Source organism: Urocampus carinirostris, chromosome 13, assembly GCF_059441175.1.
Source record: "Urocampus carinirostris isolate Australia breed hairy pipefish chromosome 13, RoL_Ucar_1.0, whole genome shotgun sequence".
Taxonomy (NCBI): Eukaryota; Metazoa; Chordata; class Actinopteri; order Syngnathiformes; family Syngnathidae; genus Urocampus; species Urocampus carinirostris.
Genome location: NC_142361.1, coordinates 18,773,111 through 18,791,451, shown reverse-complemented (window position 1 = coordinate 18,791,451; position 18,341 = coordinate 18,773,111). Strand labels below are relative to the sequence as shown.

At 40.2% G+C, this 18,341-nt stretch overlaps 1 protein-coding gene across 4 annotated transcripts; it reads left to right on the top strand.

The window, feature by feature from the left end:
• The first annotated feature begins 669 nt into the window (after positions 1 to 669).
• Positions 670 to 17,326, top strand: znf365 (zinc finger protein 365). 4 transcript variants are annotated; one of them, XM_088351759.1, is made up of 6 exons: positions 670 to 800; positions 6,579 to 6,996; positions 7,711 to 7,960; positions 10,326 to 10,461; positions 10,538 to 10,593; positions 15,125 to 17,326. In XM_088351759.1, the coding sequence occupies exons 2-6, from the start codon at positions 6,591 to 6,593 to the stop codon at positions 15,300 to 15,302; spliced, it is 1,026 nt and encodes a 341-aa protein (XP_088207885.1). In that variant the 5' UTR covers positions 670 to 800; positions 6,579 to 6,590; the 3' UTR covers positions 15,303 to 17,326. The 4 variants fall into 4 exon arrangements, with proteins under 4 accessions (XP_088207885.1, XP_088207887.1, XP_088207886.1 ...); XM_088351761.1 differs by having other exon boundaries at positions 678 to 800; positions 6,582 to 6,996; XM_088351760.1 differs by having other exon boundaries at positions 694 to 794.
• The last annotated feature ends 1,015 nt before the right edge of the window (positions 17,327 to 18,341 follow it).

Here is an 18,341-nt window from a genome sequence, read left to right as displayed (position 1 = left end):
TTTTTTGCTCTCCTGTCCCTACTGACCTGTTTTTTCCGCTCCCGACACCGCTCGCCACAGAAGTACCATTTCTGTGTTCAGAGCAACCTGCTCTCCGCGACCAGCGATCACCGGATCGTGTGTGCAATCCTTGGTATAGAAAAGGTTGTGAACCACTGCCTTGGAAAATCCAACTGAATAAACTCAATTTTTTAGATTTAATTGTACCTTTCACCGCTGCAGGGCAGGCAACAAATAACAGAGCATAAAAAGAGGTACAATAGTTGGGTTTTCTGAAAATAGGAGTTTAAGGTAGGGCGCGTAGTTTAAGCTGTCCTTACAAAGTTGGAAGTTAAATATTATCTCTAATAGGTATGTGTTCACAATATCCAACAGAGTTCAAGAAGCCCTCGTGCTTCATTTTCAATTGCTCATATCTGTTTTTATCTTACTTTTATCAAGCCTGTTCGGGGCAGAACAAACACCCCCAAAAAAGGAAAAAAAATAAGAGTTTTCGAGTGCGTCTAAGAAATGTCATGTACATGTACAGTACTTGCACGCAAATCATGTGTTACTCTGCCGCCATCGCCTGGCTTAAAGTCACGATTGCAGCCTTGAGTTTTCAAACGCCGCCGCCCCCTTTAAATACGTACAGTAGTTGAGTCCCACCGGAAGTCTTGTACTTTGAAAGCCGGAAGCATCGCGCCACACCGTTGTCCGTCGCCTTGATGGACATCACGTGGACTCAAGCGCGTTCATACCTCCGCCGGCACGCGCCGAGTCGTGACACGTGAGCGAGCGCGCGTGCGCGGCAGGTAAGGGTAAGCACGACTCAGTTTTTCCCCGTTATAAGCGATTATCTGATCGGAGTTAGTGAACCAGTTAGTAATAGCTGTTACTAGAATAATCGGTTACGCACGGTTTTCTGGAATGTCGTTTAGACCCTTTTTTGATTCATTTATCTATTTTATGACGTCACGTTTACGCGAAGCTGTTGCTGTATTGTTAAATGACATTTAGGATGCATGCCTTTTTCCCTTGCATGATATCAGTTGAATATTTGTGATACTAATTCAAATAAAAGTGTTTGTGGATGCATAAATCAAATCTCCTTCTATTCAGCCAAAAAAGGACATGATAGCCATCTGTTTGATGACATTGTAGCATTCTACGATTGGGTCTAATTTTTTTGTAACTGGGTTATAGGGGACCAATTAAATGAAATAAAATTACCTGAACTTTATCAATCACGTGATAAAAAATCTATGGTGAGATTCCAATTTCCAAAAACTGGGCACTGCACAGCTCCGTGTTCCTCGATAATTCATTTCCTTTATAAGAAAAGGTCAGATTAAAATTGCCAGTACAAATGAACACATTATTGTGTACATAGAACACAGAGTTAGTAGTCGATCACTGACCATGCAGCCTCAGTGTTCCACAGCCCGCGTATATGTTGGAATAAGAGGGAATTCTTTGTGTCTTGCAATAACCTTAGCAGGACCTTGAATTTAAAGGGACAGTGTGTAATATTTAGAGCCTCCCAGTGGCACAAAAAACTTTTTTCACTAAAAAAACAACATTGATTTGAATACCAAGAAAAAATACCTGAGCTATCATCCATCCAGCCATTGTCTGCACCGCTTATCCTCAGTAGGGTCGCGGGGGTACTGGAGCCCATTACAGCTATCTTCGGGCAGTGGGCAGGGGACACCCCGAATCGGTTGCCAGACAGTCGAAGGGCACACAGAGACGGACAATTCACTCGCTCATTCCCACCTAGGGACAATTTGGACTGGCCAATTAACCTGACATGCATGTTTTTGGGAATGTGGGAGGAAACCGGAGTGCCCGGAGGAAACCCATGCAAGCACGGGGAGAACATGCAAACTCCACACAGGATGTTCAATCTCATGACCTCAGAACTGTCATGCACACGCGGTAACCACTGCTCCACCGCGCTGCCTTGAGCTGTCATACCAATGTTAATTGTTATTTTAAAAAAATATTCTATTACATAGTGGAATCCCTACCTAAGGTCACCGCCATGTTTGTTGGAAACATGCTCCTACGCTGTGCACTGGTTTTTGTTCACATTAAACACTACAGTGCCATCTAATGGTCAAATATTAACCACTGGGGCTTTTATTATTTGACTGTCTGGAATTTATCAGGCCATGTAGTGTATTCTCTTTTGATGTATTAGCAAAACATGAAGAGCAATGCCTTGGAAATTGTGCAGACTTGTAGCACAGAGGTGTTCTATTCTAGCACTGCCAGCTCGTCTTAGATCTTCCACTTCTCGATCACTGATCATTTGATTCAGGCGTAATACAGCAGGGATTTTTAACCAGTGTGCCGCAAGACCATGTCTACTGTTGCACAGGAAAATGAGTAATTTTATCATTGCTAAAAACACACCATTATTCAGTTTCTTTGCTTTCTTCCAGTGATCATATAAGTAACTTTAACATTCATCCAAATCAGAAGGTGGCAGCAGATTACCATTTTTTTCTTTTTATATACAAATTTTCTGCTCATAAAATTGTACAGGCTAATATATTAAATAACGTATTTTGCTCAAAGAAGCTGTTTAGGATTCGTCTGCAAAAAAAATAATTAAAAAAATCAACTCCTTTAAAAATGACCAACCAATATGCAGAGCTGGAAAAGTTAAGTAGTGCCGGTGTGAAGACATAATTAGGTGCAGGTGGACGCTAGCCAACCACTCCCCCCAAGTTGGCACCCTCTCGGGCAGGAAGGTTGCCCGACAAAAACTCTTCCTGATTTTAATTATTATATTCTTATTTTATGACGACTACTACTCACATTAATTTGACTTTTTTTAAAAAACAAGATAAAAACAAAGTATAACTTGAAAAACAAGTTTAAATATAGCACAATCCAAAATTACAGCAACTTTATTCACTAAAGCTATTAAACAGTATTACCTCAACAGGCAGATACACAAATAAGAAAAACTGTATACAGTAATCTCTCGCTGTATCGTGGTTTACATTTGCGATTTCGCTACTTCACGGTTTTGCGTTGTGCACTGTGTTCTGCATTTTGATTGGCTAAACTGTCTCCCCCTATTATTATTTTTTGATAGTACGGTAGTGATTTGTAAAAAATGAATAAATTAAAAAACTTTTTTACAGTATTTGTCAAAGAAATGCTTGAGCCTGTTAAAGGGCTTTATTCTTATTTTGTTTCCATGCGTGATAAAGTGTTTAAATGTATAATAATAACAATAATATAAAAATAAAGGTTCCAACTTCACGGATTTTACCTATCACAAGTTCTTTTTTGGAACATAAACCTCATGATAAGCAAGGGATTACTGTTGTAGAGCAAATAAGCCCAGCACAAAATTGACCTCCAAGTAACTCAGAACTTTGGAATGGATGGAACGACTGTGTCCCCTTTTGGACAATTCCAGAATGTACCAATTTACCATGTACCATAATGAAATCTGAAATCATGAAGTTTTGAATGTAATTAAAACATCCAAGGCTATGTATTAATAAAACAATGTTCTCACAATACGTATTTATGTCGATTGGAGGGGCATTCTCAAGTAAAGAACATCACGCAAATTTCACACTTCTTTGGCTTTCTAACAAGTTTAGCAACTTCAAAACCATTACCCGATAATGTGAGTATCAGATATCTAAGACTACGCCCATAGAGTCATGACCTGTTCAAGCGTCCCTGGCCAATATAAAAAGAGGTACTGATCGATAGCCCTTTCTCTTTTCTACTGCCTCGCATGATGGCTGCGTGGCATGGCCATGCGGGCCTGCACTGCGGCTTTGAGTTTAGCACTTGTGCCATGCGTTGTTATCAACCGGAGCACAAGACCAAATCTCTTCGCAACAGCAAGTAAGAGGACGGTTTCAAATTGAACACCATGTTTCTTTATTCTTGGGAATTAGCGTTTTTTCTGTTCAAGGGAATCTCCCCAAATTGACAAGCGTTATAGCAGAAATCGTTGTTTTTGTGCTAGTTACTTTCAGCTGTCGAAAACTCCGATAATCTACGGTGCCTCCCCCTCCTTTTTTTATCATTGATTCTCTGTGTTAATAAATTGTGTGTGTGCTATTTCAATTGCCCACGTTCATTGATCCCATTTTCTTGGGATTAGTAATTCATTTCAGCTTTAGGTACTTGGGTTGTGATGTGGCTGCAGTTGGTGGAATGGAGTGTGAGGTATTGCACAGAGCTAATCAAGGAAGAAAGGTTTTGGGTGCTCTGAGGAGAGTGATGAGCAACAAGAGTATGAGTATAAATGTTAAGAGGGGACTGTATGAGAGTGTGATTGTGCCGACTGTGTTGTATGGTGCAGAGACTTGAGGGATATGACCAAGGTAGATAGATAGATAGATAGATAGATAGTAATTCATTTCAGAACTCAAAGAACTCCAGTAATTACATAATTTAATTCTATTAGTGTAGGAAATTCTAGCATCCTTCAAAGAAAGAAAAGATTTATAGTGGAGCACCAGCAACACCTAGAGGCAAATTAGTTTACTGATTGCAGTCAAGAATAATTTGTTTCAATCCTAACGATTTTCAAAACTAAAGCTAGGAAAATCCCTACACAGGTAATGTTAATCAAGGCAACATGATAATTTAGCCTTAAAAAAATTAAACTGGTGCCGGGAATTAAGTTGCAAACATTTTCGATGCTGTGTGCCTTGAGATTTTTTGGAATGAAAAAAGTCTTCTTCGCTCTAAAGAGATTTAGATAGATAGATAGATAGATAGATAGATAGATACTTTATTCATCCCCGAAGGGAAATTCACATTTCCAGCAGCATCCCTGAGCTGAGAACAGTACAATAATAAAGCCAAAAGAATGCAATATACAAATACCCAGTGTGACGTGCAAATGCCCACTGTAGTGTGTTATATAGAGTAACTAAATAGTGCTACACAGAATACATATTGCAGTAAGATTCGGTAATATCCAATGTAGGTGGTGTGGTTTAATGTGGGCCTTTACTCTGCCGGGTGGAGTTAAAGAGCCTCATGGCATGAGGAAGAAAAGATCTCTTCAGTCTGTCCGTAGTACAAGACAGTGACAGCAGTCTGTCGCTGAAACTGCTCTTCTGTCTGGAGATAATGCTGTGTAGTGGATGCGATGGATTGTCCATGATTGACCTCAGCTTTTTCAGTGCTCGTCTCTCAGCTACTGTTGTCAGGCTGTCCAGCTCTTTGCCCACAACAGAGCTCGCTTTCCTAGCCAGTTTATTGAGACAAGAGGTATCCTTCTTCTTGACGCTGCCTCCCCAACACGCTGCCACATAGAAGAGGGCGCTTGCCACTACTGTCTCATAGAATATTTTCAGGAGCTTTTTGCAGATGTTGAAGGAGGCCAGCCTTCTGAGGAAGTAAAGTCGGCTTTGCCCTTTCCTACATAGAGCTTCTGTGTTGGCAGTCCAGTCCAGTTTGTTGTCCAGCTGCACACCCAGGTATTTGTAGGTCTGGACAAATTCTACACATTGTCCCTTGATGGTTACAGGAACCGGGTGAGTTCTGGTTCTCCTGAAGTCCACCACCATCTCTCTGGTCTTGGTGGTGTTTAGGTGCAGGTGGTTTGCGCCGCTCCATCGGACAAAGTCCTGAATCAATTTCCTGTACTCCTCCTCCTGCCCGTCTCTGATACATCCCACGTCGGCAAGATTTGGAAATTCTGTGATAGAGGAAGGGAATGTCCGATTCATAGGGGTGAGCGATACTTGGAATTTAAGTATCGATTCTATCCCAAAATGAATATGGTATTAAAATGTCATGATCATTTATTAATTGACCCATCTGGCATTAACTTATAATTACGATAAACACAGCATAAAGACTTTAGGCCCTAATTTTTTTTAATCTTTTATTAAATATATAACATAAACTTTAAAAGAATAAAACATAATCATAAAGCACCAATTTCAGAATAAAATTCAAATGATTCAAACCAAAAAAAGGAGCAATATATATATGTATATATATATATATATGTATATATATATATGTATATATATATATATATATATATATATATATATATATGTGTGTATATACATACATGACAACTAGAATACCTTCTGTAGCACATTATTTTGAAACTAAAGTCAGGTAGTGCAACTACTGTAAACAATACAATGTAAAAAAAAAAAAACTTTAACACTGCAAAAAACAAAATTCTACTAAACAACTGATTCAGAAAGAGGATCTAAAGAGTCAAACCAAAAAAGTAGCAATGTAACAAAAACACTAATACTGTATAACAATGTCAACAAGATGACTAAAATACTTGCCATTACTTTGAAAATCAAGTGAGTAGTAAAAATAACATGTAAATACAATTTAAAGCAATTTGCATGTTATGCTGTATGTATTATGTATAGTTAAAACGGGAAGACAGTATGAATCCCAGTACAATAGTATTGTATTGTATTCTTTTTGCTTTATTATTGTATTGTTCTCAGCTCAGGGATGCTGCTGGAAATGAGAATTTCCCTTCGGGGATGAATAAAGTATCTATCTATCTATCTATCTATCTATCTAAAAGCAGGCTCTAATCTCACTTCTCAATCTTCCAGCAGCCGCCAGTCATGCAGCAAAAGTTTTGTTCCGGAGACTCCAGTTCCTTCCATGACGGTTGCCGACAGCTGAACTATTGCAGCCCAGATGTCCGCGGAGGGTATCCTCGAGAGTACGCTGGCTTTAGCATCACAGGCAAGCTCCCGGCAGGCTCGCCCCAGGACGCCGCCCTGCTGGTGACTCGTGGCATGCGGCGCTCGCTAAGCGATGGCAGGGACCCCGCGCACTTCCTGATCTCCAGGAGGAGGACGCGCAGTGTGGGAACGCGAATGCATGATGACAAGACCGAGGACCAGGACGTCAAAGACAGTGAGACGGACGAGGAACTGAATTCGGACAGGCCACTAGGTCATCACGGAGGTTTACAACTGGGCCAGGATCTCCACATGGACCCCGACTGGAACACAGATCTGCTTGGTGAGGACTTTTCTGCTTTTTGCACTGCACTTAAGACCGCAACAAAGCCACCTTGCTCCCCATGCCGAGCCTGCGAGGTTGCTGGTTCGAGCCTTGGCCAGGTTATACCTAACACTTAAAACATTGGTATCCATTGCCTCCCTGCTTGGTGCTCGGCATTAGGGGGTTTTGGCCACCTACTGACTCCCAACTAGATGTTGCAACACATCATTTGGGTTGAGCAAGGGGGGCTGGGAATCCTCTCCTCAATATCAATCTCCTAGAAAGAATCAAAATCGTGAATGTGTTCTAGACTATCCACCTCCCACTAGGGAGATATGGCTCCAGTGTATGTATATATATATATATATATATATATATATATATATATATATATATATATATATATATATATATATATATATATATTGTTTTTTTTTCTGATTGCTTCCGAGTTCCTTCCTTTTGGTGAGACACAGGCTCTGACATGATTATAGTTTCATATATTGTACAAAGTCATTAAACGCCACACAGAGAAATAAATGGCTTGTGTCTAGAGATGAGGTTTAGCAGATTTCTTGAGTTTTGTCTTAAAATGTATGTTGTGGCTCCCACTATAGAAAAAAGTCTAAATATTTGGCAACAAGGTTTCTGACCCCTGCCAAAGACGCTCCTTCAAAATTTTTCACACCATCAGTGAGCCCCCACAATTTCACGCTCATCCCTTGGCTGCAGGACGCGGCGTTTTGTGGGGCACGGCCGACGTCCTGCAACACAGGCTGTCACGGGTGAGGACGGAACTGGCGCAGGCCGACACGCGGCTACTGTGCGAGCGAGCCCACTCGCAGCATTTGTCACGAGAGAGGCGGGAAGTGGCGGAGAAAGAGCGCTCGCTCAGCCGGCAGGTGGATGCCGCCGTTGTGGTCATCGCTGCACTCAAGGAGCAGATCAACGCCTCTGAAAATGAGCTGGAGCGACGTGAAAGGTAATCAAGAAATGCTTATACATACAGTCAGGGCCAGAATGGGCCCTTTTTACAGCCCGGGAGTTTTCTACACAAAGCCGGCCCACTTAGCTATAGTGGAGGAATATGAATCGAGTTAGATCTGCTTTATAGCTGTTTAGAATTAACTTGGATGCTGTTGGCAACCCAGGAATAAATACGTTTTCAATGATTTCATACGAGGAAAATTCAGTTGTTACGCGAGCAATTTAAAATACTGACACAATCCTGGAACAAATTAATTCCGTATGAAGTGGTATCACTGGGTATCTCATCTCATCTCATTAGCTGCACCGCTTATCCTCAGTAGGGTCGCGGGGGTGCTGGAGCCCATCCCAGCAATCATCGGGCAGTGGGCAGGGGACACCCTGAACTGGTTGCCAGCCAATCGCAGGGCACACGGGGACAGACAACTCACTCGCTCATTCACACCTAGGGACAATTTGGACCGGCCAATTCACCTGAAATGCATGTTTTTGGAATGTGGGAGGAAACCGGAGTGCCCGGAGGAAACCCACGCAAGCACGGGGAGAACATACAAACTCCGCACAGGAAGTCTGGAGCTGGATTTGAACCTATGCAGGAATCACTGGGTATAATATCATATATATATATATATATATATATATATATATATATATTCTTACAACTTTTAGTCTAAGAAATCTGACGTGCAGTTCGGGGAGGCTGGCTAGGCTGTGCCTCGCCTGTTTTCATGGACTTAGAAAATTAAAAATATATGAAATGGTCATATTTATTCAGTCTCAAAGTTCTTTCTCTAGTAGGTTCACAAAATCTGAATTTTCTCTTTCAAAATCGCTGAATTTTTAAAAATGTTTATTCTGAATATTATTAATACAATTAGTATTACTGTATGTATTACTGTGCTGGGCTTCTGTTGAAGCAGAGTGGGACACATAATTATATTGCCTCTTGGCAGTGGGTAATAATGAGAACAAGGATTCCTGTTTGGAGCACACCATAACCCCGAATAATTAAATTAGTGATCGTATTATTAAGGAAACAGAAAATCCATTATTTCTTTTTTAATCACGGGATTTATCTTTATTTTTATGCTGTAAATCAAAAGGAGTAGTGTCTAATGTATTACTGTGCTAAGCATCTGGGGATACAGAGTGAGGCACGCAATTATCTTGCCTCATGGCAAAGGGCGATAGTAAGACCAAAGGTTCTGATTTGGTGCACACCTCAGCTACAAACAATTAAATTAGTGATAGTATTAGGAAGCTAACAGCAAATTAAGTTGTCCAGTATATATTTTTTTATAGTATGGACCTTTTTCCCATGATTAGTTATCTATTATTGCTAATGCTACTCAAAAGGAGCAGCACATATACTTCATTTTGTCAAGACCAGAACAGAGACAGGACCCACTTGCGTACGTTCTCTCAGTTTTATTGGGAAGAAGGGAAAGGATTGCACACACGATCCGGTGATCGCTGGTCGCGGAGAGCAGGTTGCTCTGAACACAGAAGTGGTACTTCTGTGGGGAGCGGTGTCGGGAGCGGAAAAAACAGGTCAGTAGGGACAGGAGAGCAAAAAACGTGGTGGACATCAGAAAATGAGTTGGAGCCGGGAAACAGACGGGAGCCAAAACAGGAGTGAGTCAGGGTCGAAAAGCTTGCCTAGCGTAAGCTGAGGTTCGCAGACGGACTGACAACCGGTGACAGAAAGACGGGGGTTTAAATAGTGACAGGGAGCCAATCAGAGTCCCAGGCAGTTGGCGCCAAAGGAGCGGGCACAGGTGCCTCGCATCAGTAATCATGACACATGTAAAGGTTAAAAGTGAAGTGCGGCATTTGAAAACTTGAGGCTGCAATCATAACTAAGCGAGGAGATGGTGACAGGGTAACACATGATTTACATGCAATAACATGGCATTTCTTAGAAGTACTAAAATAAACTTTTCTTATTTTTGGGGGTTTGTTCCGCCCCAAACAAGTAAGATAAAAGCAGATAGGTGTGGTGGAAACAAAGGCTCTTTGAACTTGGTTGGGCATTGTTAATACATACTTACAAGATAAAATATTTTACTTTCAACCCACCTGGTAAAACAATAAATCTATAATTATATGCCTCAGTACATGTTTTTTTTTTGCCAATCAAATTTTTTATAACGTTGGTTAATTATTTTTAAAAATCCGACTGTGCCACACCAGACATGAACCTCAATGCAATTTACTGTAAGAAATATTTCAACAATCATTTCAACAAATGGTTAAAATCTAATGTACTGTTACCCGATCTATGATTTTATGACTGACTGCCACACGCGGGTAACAAATCAAATATTTTTGGAACGCATTCATCCTGGTTGTGTTGGCAGACAGGTGTTGAGCATCCAAAAGTTTCTAGATACAGCAGCTCGTCAGGAGACTAGCGGGAAGGTCCGAATCCAGCTCTTCATTGAGAACCTGCTGAGACGCATCGCGCTTGCCGAGACCCTTTTGGAGGACTACCAGGTACCCGAATGGCGGCCCTCACAGCAATTTGCCGTCTGTCAGCAATCTTAATTCAATGCACGCTCTTTTTCCTCAGCGGCGGCAGTTGCCGGCGACCAATCGTGACAAACCTCGAAGAATCACCAAGAGCAGGTGACTGCAACAGTGCACAATCCAACAATCAGCAGTTCATCAGGACAACTAGGACAAATTCGCTAAAGTTAAAAGTTCGAGCATCTGCGAGATCAAAAAGAGGGTCGTGCAGTTATGGAAATATACAGTCATGTAAAATTAACAGGAACTGATATTGTATAAGGCTATTTTTTTGCTACAAAATAAAACACAGCTGAGATAATACAGGAGCTAAATAATTAAAAAAGAATAAATAGGTCAAATACTTACAACTAAATAAAGAAGACGTTAAATAATTATTATGAAAGAAGTTATAAATAATAAGGGGGGGTATAAACTAATAAATCATTGAATCATCACTTTATATGCGGTGACCAGTGACATGCATTTAGGAGAGGCAGGTGAGGCTTTGTTATCACCTGTCCTTATGGAAAAATAATATTCAAAATGTATTAAATATTTATACTTGTATATAGTTATTTTGCATTTTACTTCACAGTTTGGGGCATTTCTTTTTTGCTGTATGTTCACAGGATATTATGAATATTATTAATACAATTAGCAGATGGCGAGTGAAGCATGCAATTGGTAAATCCGACAGAGAGCGCTAAGCCACACCCACCATAGTTACGGTATCCATGTATCATAAATCGGGCGGCCAAAATAACAGCGGGCGAATCTTTAGTCGCTATTCCTTATAGCATACACGTATCATTTCTTGGTTTGGAAATTTCAGAATTTAAGTTCCTTTGGTAATTTGCATCCTCGGCAGCCAATCAGAAGCCTGCAACGAATAACTTCCGGACTTACCTGAGCGTTTTAAGGTCGTGCATTTGCATACCATTTTCCAAAGTAGACGCACAGAGAACACAAGAAAAGTTAATAAGTAGTTAGGAATCAAGCCAAAACCTCAGCCCCAGAAGAAAGATTCAAAAGAAACTAACAAAATGTATGACGCTACAACAGGTAAACGTACATTCAAAGCATCGTGGAAAGACGAGTTCACGTGGCTTGTAGCAGACGACACAACGCAAACATCGCATCAATGAATATGAGTAAATACAGGTAGATACTAATGGCAGATGGAAAACAGCAATGTCATATACATTTAATGAATGTTATGAGTAGATTTATAATAAACTTAATTTTAAAGTGTTGTTCTGTTATATATTCAGATTATCAATCATTAATACTTTGGTCGTCTTATTGTGTTTTAAGTTGTGAAAAATGGGGCAGGCAACTTTATGGAACTCTGAAAAGTTGCCTGCCCTGTGTCCGGTAACTTTTTTGTCATGAGTTTCAGACACTGCAACTAAACATAAAAATGGATTTAGATTTGTGAGAGATAATTCTATATAGGAGGATATACAATGACTGATACAGTATATCAAATTTATGAAACGAGTGGGGTCATTTCCATTTGTTTCGAGTCCCATGCGAGGAACATACGGCAATTTTATCAGGAGCTTTATACATATGATATACTTGATCATGAATTGAATATCCAAGTTTTACTTTAATTACGAAACACCACCTTTCTTGTATTTGTTTTTGTCATATGCTAACGAGGGTGCGGTGATGTACTCCGAGTAAGTGCAAGTAAAGCGGCAGCAGTAACTTGCCAACTTCTCTCACGGACAACTAACCGACCCAAAAGTATAGGGCAATAGAAATAAAACACTGTAGAACAAATAACCTCGTTTTGGTTTTCATCCATCCTCTGCAAGTTGAGTTGATCGTTAAGCTTTTAGCATGCCAAGCATTGTCTGTGATAGCTTAAAACACACTTCTATTCTATAGCATATGAATAACCTGTATTTTATGTTGACAATATATGTGTATTATTTGCTCTCATGTAGGTTTTAGATCAGGGGATGGTGTCACAATAGTCTGTAGTTTTCAAGTCTTTGATCTGTGCAGCCCTTTGAGACTCTGTGATTAAGGGCTATACAAATAAACATGACTTGACTTGATACAAAAGGGGCCGGACTGTCATCTGCCTCACGTTCTGATTGGCTGAAAACAAGCGCTGTCGGATTCTATTAATACTCTTGTCTCATAGTAGATGGTGCTAGTGAAACTAAGGATTCTGTTTTAGCACACACCTCAGCCCAAACAAAAGAACTAGAGATAGTATTAGCAAGCTAACAGAAAGTTAAGCCATCTAGTATTTTATTTTCTCCTTGAATGGACTTCATGATGGAGGCTTTCTTACATATTATTGATGCTTTTATTCAAAAGTAGCAGTGTATAGACTTAATTTATAACTTATGTGGTATGCTTATAGTTGAGAAGACATCAATAGATTTTGAACCTACAAGGAGAAAAGGAGAGAACCCAACCCTCATAAGAAATTCAAACCTGTTCCAAAAGGTCCTCCCTTTAGCACTTCCTTTTTTAAATCACCTAGGTTACAAAAAACAAATCAGCGTAAAGGGTGTAGAAATAAAAAAAAAACACCAGCATTATTGGCTGACAGAGACAATGATCCAAACAGTGCATAATAGTCCAAATACATTGGCACCCTATGTAATGTTCCCTCTAAGATACTTGCACTGCCCAGAACACATCCGAGAACAAGAAAATCCATCCAAGGTATAAAAATCAGGGCTGGAATTTGCAGATTCAGTGGCAAACTCATCCAAAATTACAGTGCATGCAGATAGAACACCACGTGTTCCCTTGGCGGCGTCAGAACCAGAACAGCTACAGGACCCAATTGCGTGACATTCTCACACAAGCCTTTATTTTACGGGAAATGGGGAGTCATGCACGTTAGGTAGCTGGTCTGGCGTGGAAACACCGGAAGCCAGAGACCGATTCCAATTGCCCGAGTTGATAACGGACAGATGGGGTCGATACCGGACAGGAAGTGACAGACAGGATAGATAACGGATCAGGATATCAAAAATTAACAGAATAAACTAGACGGGAACAAAAAACTGGAGAAAATAATAAACAGGACAAAAACAGACCGAAACTAAACTGGAACCCGAAATTAAAGAGGACAACAATAAACGGGAACAATACCGGACTGGAGATACCACAGGAAAACAAAATCGAGTCAGAACCCAGGTCTTGTGGGGCAGAAGTTCGTTTGACGGGCAGACCCTGAAGCAAGAGAGCGCTGGGATTTATACAAACGGAAAGTCAATCTTTCAACGAGCAGCAGCTGGCACCACACGGGTCGGGTTGTTGGCACCATGGCAACCGTGACACAGACGGGCGGGCCAATTGGGCACCACGGCAACCGTGACAGGCGGTGTGTTTTGAATGTGGTACTTTGAAGTCAAAGTCAAAGTTGCACGAAGTTGAGTAAAGTTTACCGAGAACCGGTTCTTTCAGCTCGGCTCACTAGCAAAAAGCCAGCTTTCGGCTCCAAAGCGACTCAATTTCTTTTTGTTGCTTTAGTCCATGTATTCACAAATGTTATGTAACATTATGCACACAAAATATAAAGGGGGATAAAGCAAAACAGAAAAAATACCTGAATGAAAAATAAGTACGGGTTAAGAAAAAGCAACAAAAGAAAAAAAAGGAAAAGAGAAAAGAAGTAAAAAGCTCAGAAAAAAAACCTAAATTAGAGACAATAAAATAAGAAGAAAACAATTAAAAAAATAAGTAAAAATCTGGATGAAAATAAGAAAAAAAAAAGCAAGAACAGAAGCAACGAGCTCAGAAAAAAGAAAGAAACAAATGAAAAAAAGAAAATAGAGACCAAAAGAAAAACAAGAAAAAATAAGTAAAATCTAAGAAAAATAAGCAAAATAAGAAAAAATGGCATCTAAATAAGGTAGAAAAACTGGGAAAATGAAGAACAATTCCAGAAAAAAAGGGGTTTTGGGGGTTCCTTTGCTTGGTCTTGTGTTCCACTCAAATAATTTGCGACTATATCAAGTCAATCTTGTTGCCAACATTTTACTTCCACTAAAAGGTGTGATTAAATACAGTTCTCATCAGCCTCATCTCATCAGCCGTACCGCTTATCCTCATTAGGGTCGCGGGGGGGCTGGAGCCCATCCCAGCCATCTCCGGGTATTATGCAAATGACTAAATCAATCATCAAACATGTTAGTATTATGGAACAAAAGATACTTTTAAAAAATGGAAATCTTATGTAAACTGACGTTTTTAGGCAATACACCATTTCCAAAGATACATTAGTCAATTCATTAAAACGGGAAAAATAATTTAGAAATGCCAGAAACTCAGCAAAGTGTAATTTGGTTCAAGTTTTGGACATGTTTGATAATGATTTGGTCACCTTTGCATGGACGCTCAGAACCGTTGCGGATTACAGGGAACATTGATCCTATGCAATCTGTTTTACCAGTGTCCAATATTAAAAAGAGAATAAACTTCTTAAGAAGAAAATCAAAGGTTTTTTTATATACTACAATTTTTAAATAGCCCTTTTTGCTCAGCCAATCAAAATATGAATAAGCTGTAGGTTCATTTATCTGGAAATCTGACTGTGCCTCGCTGACACAAACTGGTCAAAATGCTGTAATTTGGTTGGTAAATGTCTTCAATTTTGTGATTGTTCTTCCAGATCAGCGGGATGTCAGCTATCGAGCAGTCCCCACGGCAACGCCAGCCCCTCGCTGCGTGCGCCTCCGTCGGCAGAACAACGAGAGCGTCTTGTGCGTTCATCTCGCCTCTTTTGTCGCCCGGAACATCGTGACGACATCTGGAATCAGCGGAGGCGCTCTGCCCAGTACGAGGCCTGACACCGTCCAGAAGAGGGCGCCACAACTTCCCTTCTTCAGTGGTGATTAAAAACTTGTGATTGTAGGGTGGATTACATTCATTGTGGTAGTTGAGAGCCAGTAGACTTCTGACTTTAATAATTCATTTGATTCAATTGGTCATCTGAATACACGCACATGAGGTTGGGTCGAGTCTTACATTTTCCAAATTGGATGATTGCGGTGCATTTTTATGACTTATAGTAGAGGTAAGATCTTGGGCCTGGACCCGCCCCCCTTCGTGGAGGATCTACACAGCATGAACTTACTTGTACTCAAGTTAATATTTGGATCGGGGCAGCACGGCGGCGCAGTGGTTAGCGCATGTGTGGGACGGTGATGTCTTGGGAATCTCCTGCGTGGGTTCAAATCCTGCTCTGGACTTCCTGTGCGGAGTGTGTATGTTCTCCCCGTGCTTGCGTGGGTTTCCTCCGGGCACTCCGGTTCCTCCCACATTCCAAAAACATGCATTTCAGGTGAATTGGCCGGTCCAAATTGTCCCTAGGTGTGAATGAGCGAGTGAGTTGTATGTCCCCATGTGCCCTGCGATTGGCTGGCAACCAGTTCAGGGTTTGTTTGCAGTTTGTAATCTGCAACATTTTATTTTCTTTTACGTGCCATTTTTGTTCAGTTTCACTTCGTTCGCTGCACATCACACTTTGACGCCAAACCGTGCATTTAGGCGCTGCACTTGCAGTGCACATTTGACTTGAGGGACTCGGCCCCAAGTAAATCCCAAGCTGCATAGTTCAGTTGAAACACACAGTTCAGTGCTGAAGTACGCACGGCCGAAGTAAAGCTTCTTGTTTACTTTGGCGGCAAATTTAGGCCTTGGGTATATTTCGGGCTCGTTTATCGAAGCAAGTTAATCCATCGGGTTTGAGCGGGTTCGGGTTTATTTACCCACGACTTGGGTCGGGTCGGTCTGAATTATTTAGGCCCAATCTTACCTTTAACTTATAGTGAAAGTGTATCTGTGTGTTGAGAAGATGCTAACGGTCAAACCAGGATACAGTTTTTGGGTGGTCTCGTTTTGGAACTGGATCGCTATTTCAGCTCCGAACCAACCTGATGCGCTCCAAGCGACACATCTCATAACATACCTGTCAACTCAGCCTATTGCTCCCCTTCTCTTATTAATTATTGCAGTTCCCGTTGTTAAGCAATAGTGAAACCATATAAACACAATGCGGCACCTATTTACTTGCACCAAAACAGACTATGTAGAATACTGCTACAATATTAGGAATCTACATTGATGTTGTCTGCTACCAGAGACCGAGACGATCCGGATTAAAGCCAACATGGGCGATAAGAGATCGGCCTGACAAAAAACAAGTTTAAAATACGGTGTACACAATTTGAAATAATCGAAAAACAATAGTGAAATTTAAAAAAACAGGGAAAACACTAACAATTACCAGGTATGTCATAACAAAGGTGTTTTCGTGATTTGTGAGATAATTATTGAATTTTCTTGTATTTGTACAAAATCAAATAATCCACACCCTGGTATTTGTTCAGTCGAATAGTCACGTATTCCAAAGATGTGATAATATATAAAGAAGAAAAATTGGCAGGGTAATCTTTAATCTCAGACGTTTATATCTTGGCATAAAATCTATATTTTTCCTTCCCTAATGATCCATTTGAATCCAAATAATTTCATTGTGTGAAACTCACTTGACCATTAAAGAAGGTTAATTCAAAACATCTTTTGTGCATCCGTACGATTGTTCGGTTTACCCATTTGCCTGTGGTCTCGAAAGATAAATGAAAAAAAAAAAACAATAGTTCATTGTCATGTAAACAAAACTGTTTGTTTTTGATAGAATGACTTGTTTGTATAGGTTTCATATTTGTTGACATATAACCTGGAAATTATTGTCAGTTCCTATGTGACATAAGATTGACACATACATATATTAAAATGATGAATGTATTTCTTGCAGTCATTGTCATGACTGAACATTGTTAAATACTTAGCAACAATAAAAGTATTCATAATAAAGGCAGAATCGGCTCATTTGTTACGAGACCCAACCCTCCATTAAGCTTATTTATTGAAGAAAATGTCAACTTGTTTTCATATGGGTTGGAAGCATTTGAATTTACCCCAAAAAGCTGAAAGGGAAAAAAAAATGTTGGATGACGTGTGCATGTAGCCAGGGATTTTCACAAGCTTCCTCTTTTTCTTAAAATGACAGTAATTCCACCTAGTGGTAAAAAAAACCCAACTTCATTCAGTAAAAAGACAACAGTGATTTGAATAGGCAAAAATACATGAACTATCATACCAATGTTATTATTTACATTCATAAGTTGAGATATTTCTTTTATCCATATACCGGTCGCTGGTTCGCGCCTCGGCCGAGTCATACCTAAGACTTATAACATTGGTAAAAATGGCGGCGCCCTCTGTTGGCTGCGGCTGCATCGGCTCGCTACAACGGGTCAGGTGTATCGACATTTCGTTCTGTGTACATTGTTACAAAGAATGACAATACAAAGGAAATTATTATTATTATTATTATTATTACCTAGTATTCGCTGCCATATTTGTCTGGTATCTTGCTGCTATGCTGTGCACATTTGGCACTGATTTTTGTTTGCAGTGGACAATACAGTGCCATCTGGTGATCCAAGTTTACACAATGTGGGTGCACGGTAGTTCATGTATTTTTTCCCTATTATTATTATTATTATTATAAAATCAACGTTTTCTTTTATTTGATGAATTTTTTTTTTTACCACTAGGAGGCACTAAACTCAACACTCTTTCCCTTTTAATGCATTCCACAGGCACCCTATTGGTGTGTGAGTGTGTGTGAATGGGTAAGTGTGAAGCACATTGTAAAGCGCTTTGGGAGGTCTTCACTGACTTGAAAAGCGCTATATAAATGCAGACCATTTACCATTTACCCACGTACTGTATTAGTGATGCAGATGGCAAGTTATTGAGCAGGTCCAACACGGCTTCACCAAACGCATTCGCTTTCAGTTTTTCAAACAAATGAAGCC

What these genes read in the sequence shown, in the direction of transcription:
- znf365 (XM_088351759.1), top strand. Translation starts at nt 6,591, where the DNA reads ATGCAGCAAAAGTTTTGTTCCGGAGACTCCAGTTCCTTCCATGACGGT. An exon ending in GAGCTGGAGCGACGTGAAAG is followed by an intron (nt 7,961 to 10,325) that starts GTAATCAAGAAA and finishes TTGTGTTGGCAG; the next exon opens with ACAGGTGTTGAGCATCCAAA. An exon ending in CCCTTTTGGAGGACTACCAG is followed by an intron (nt 10,462 to 10,537) that starts GTACCCGAATGG and finishes CTTTTTCCTCAG; the next exon opens with CGGCGGCAGTTGCCGGCGAC.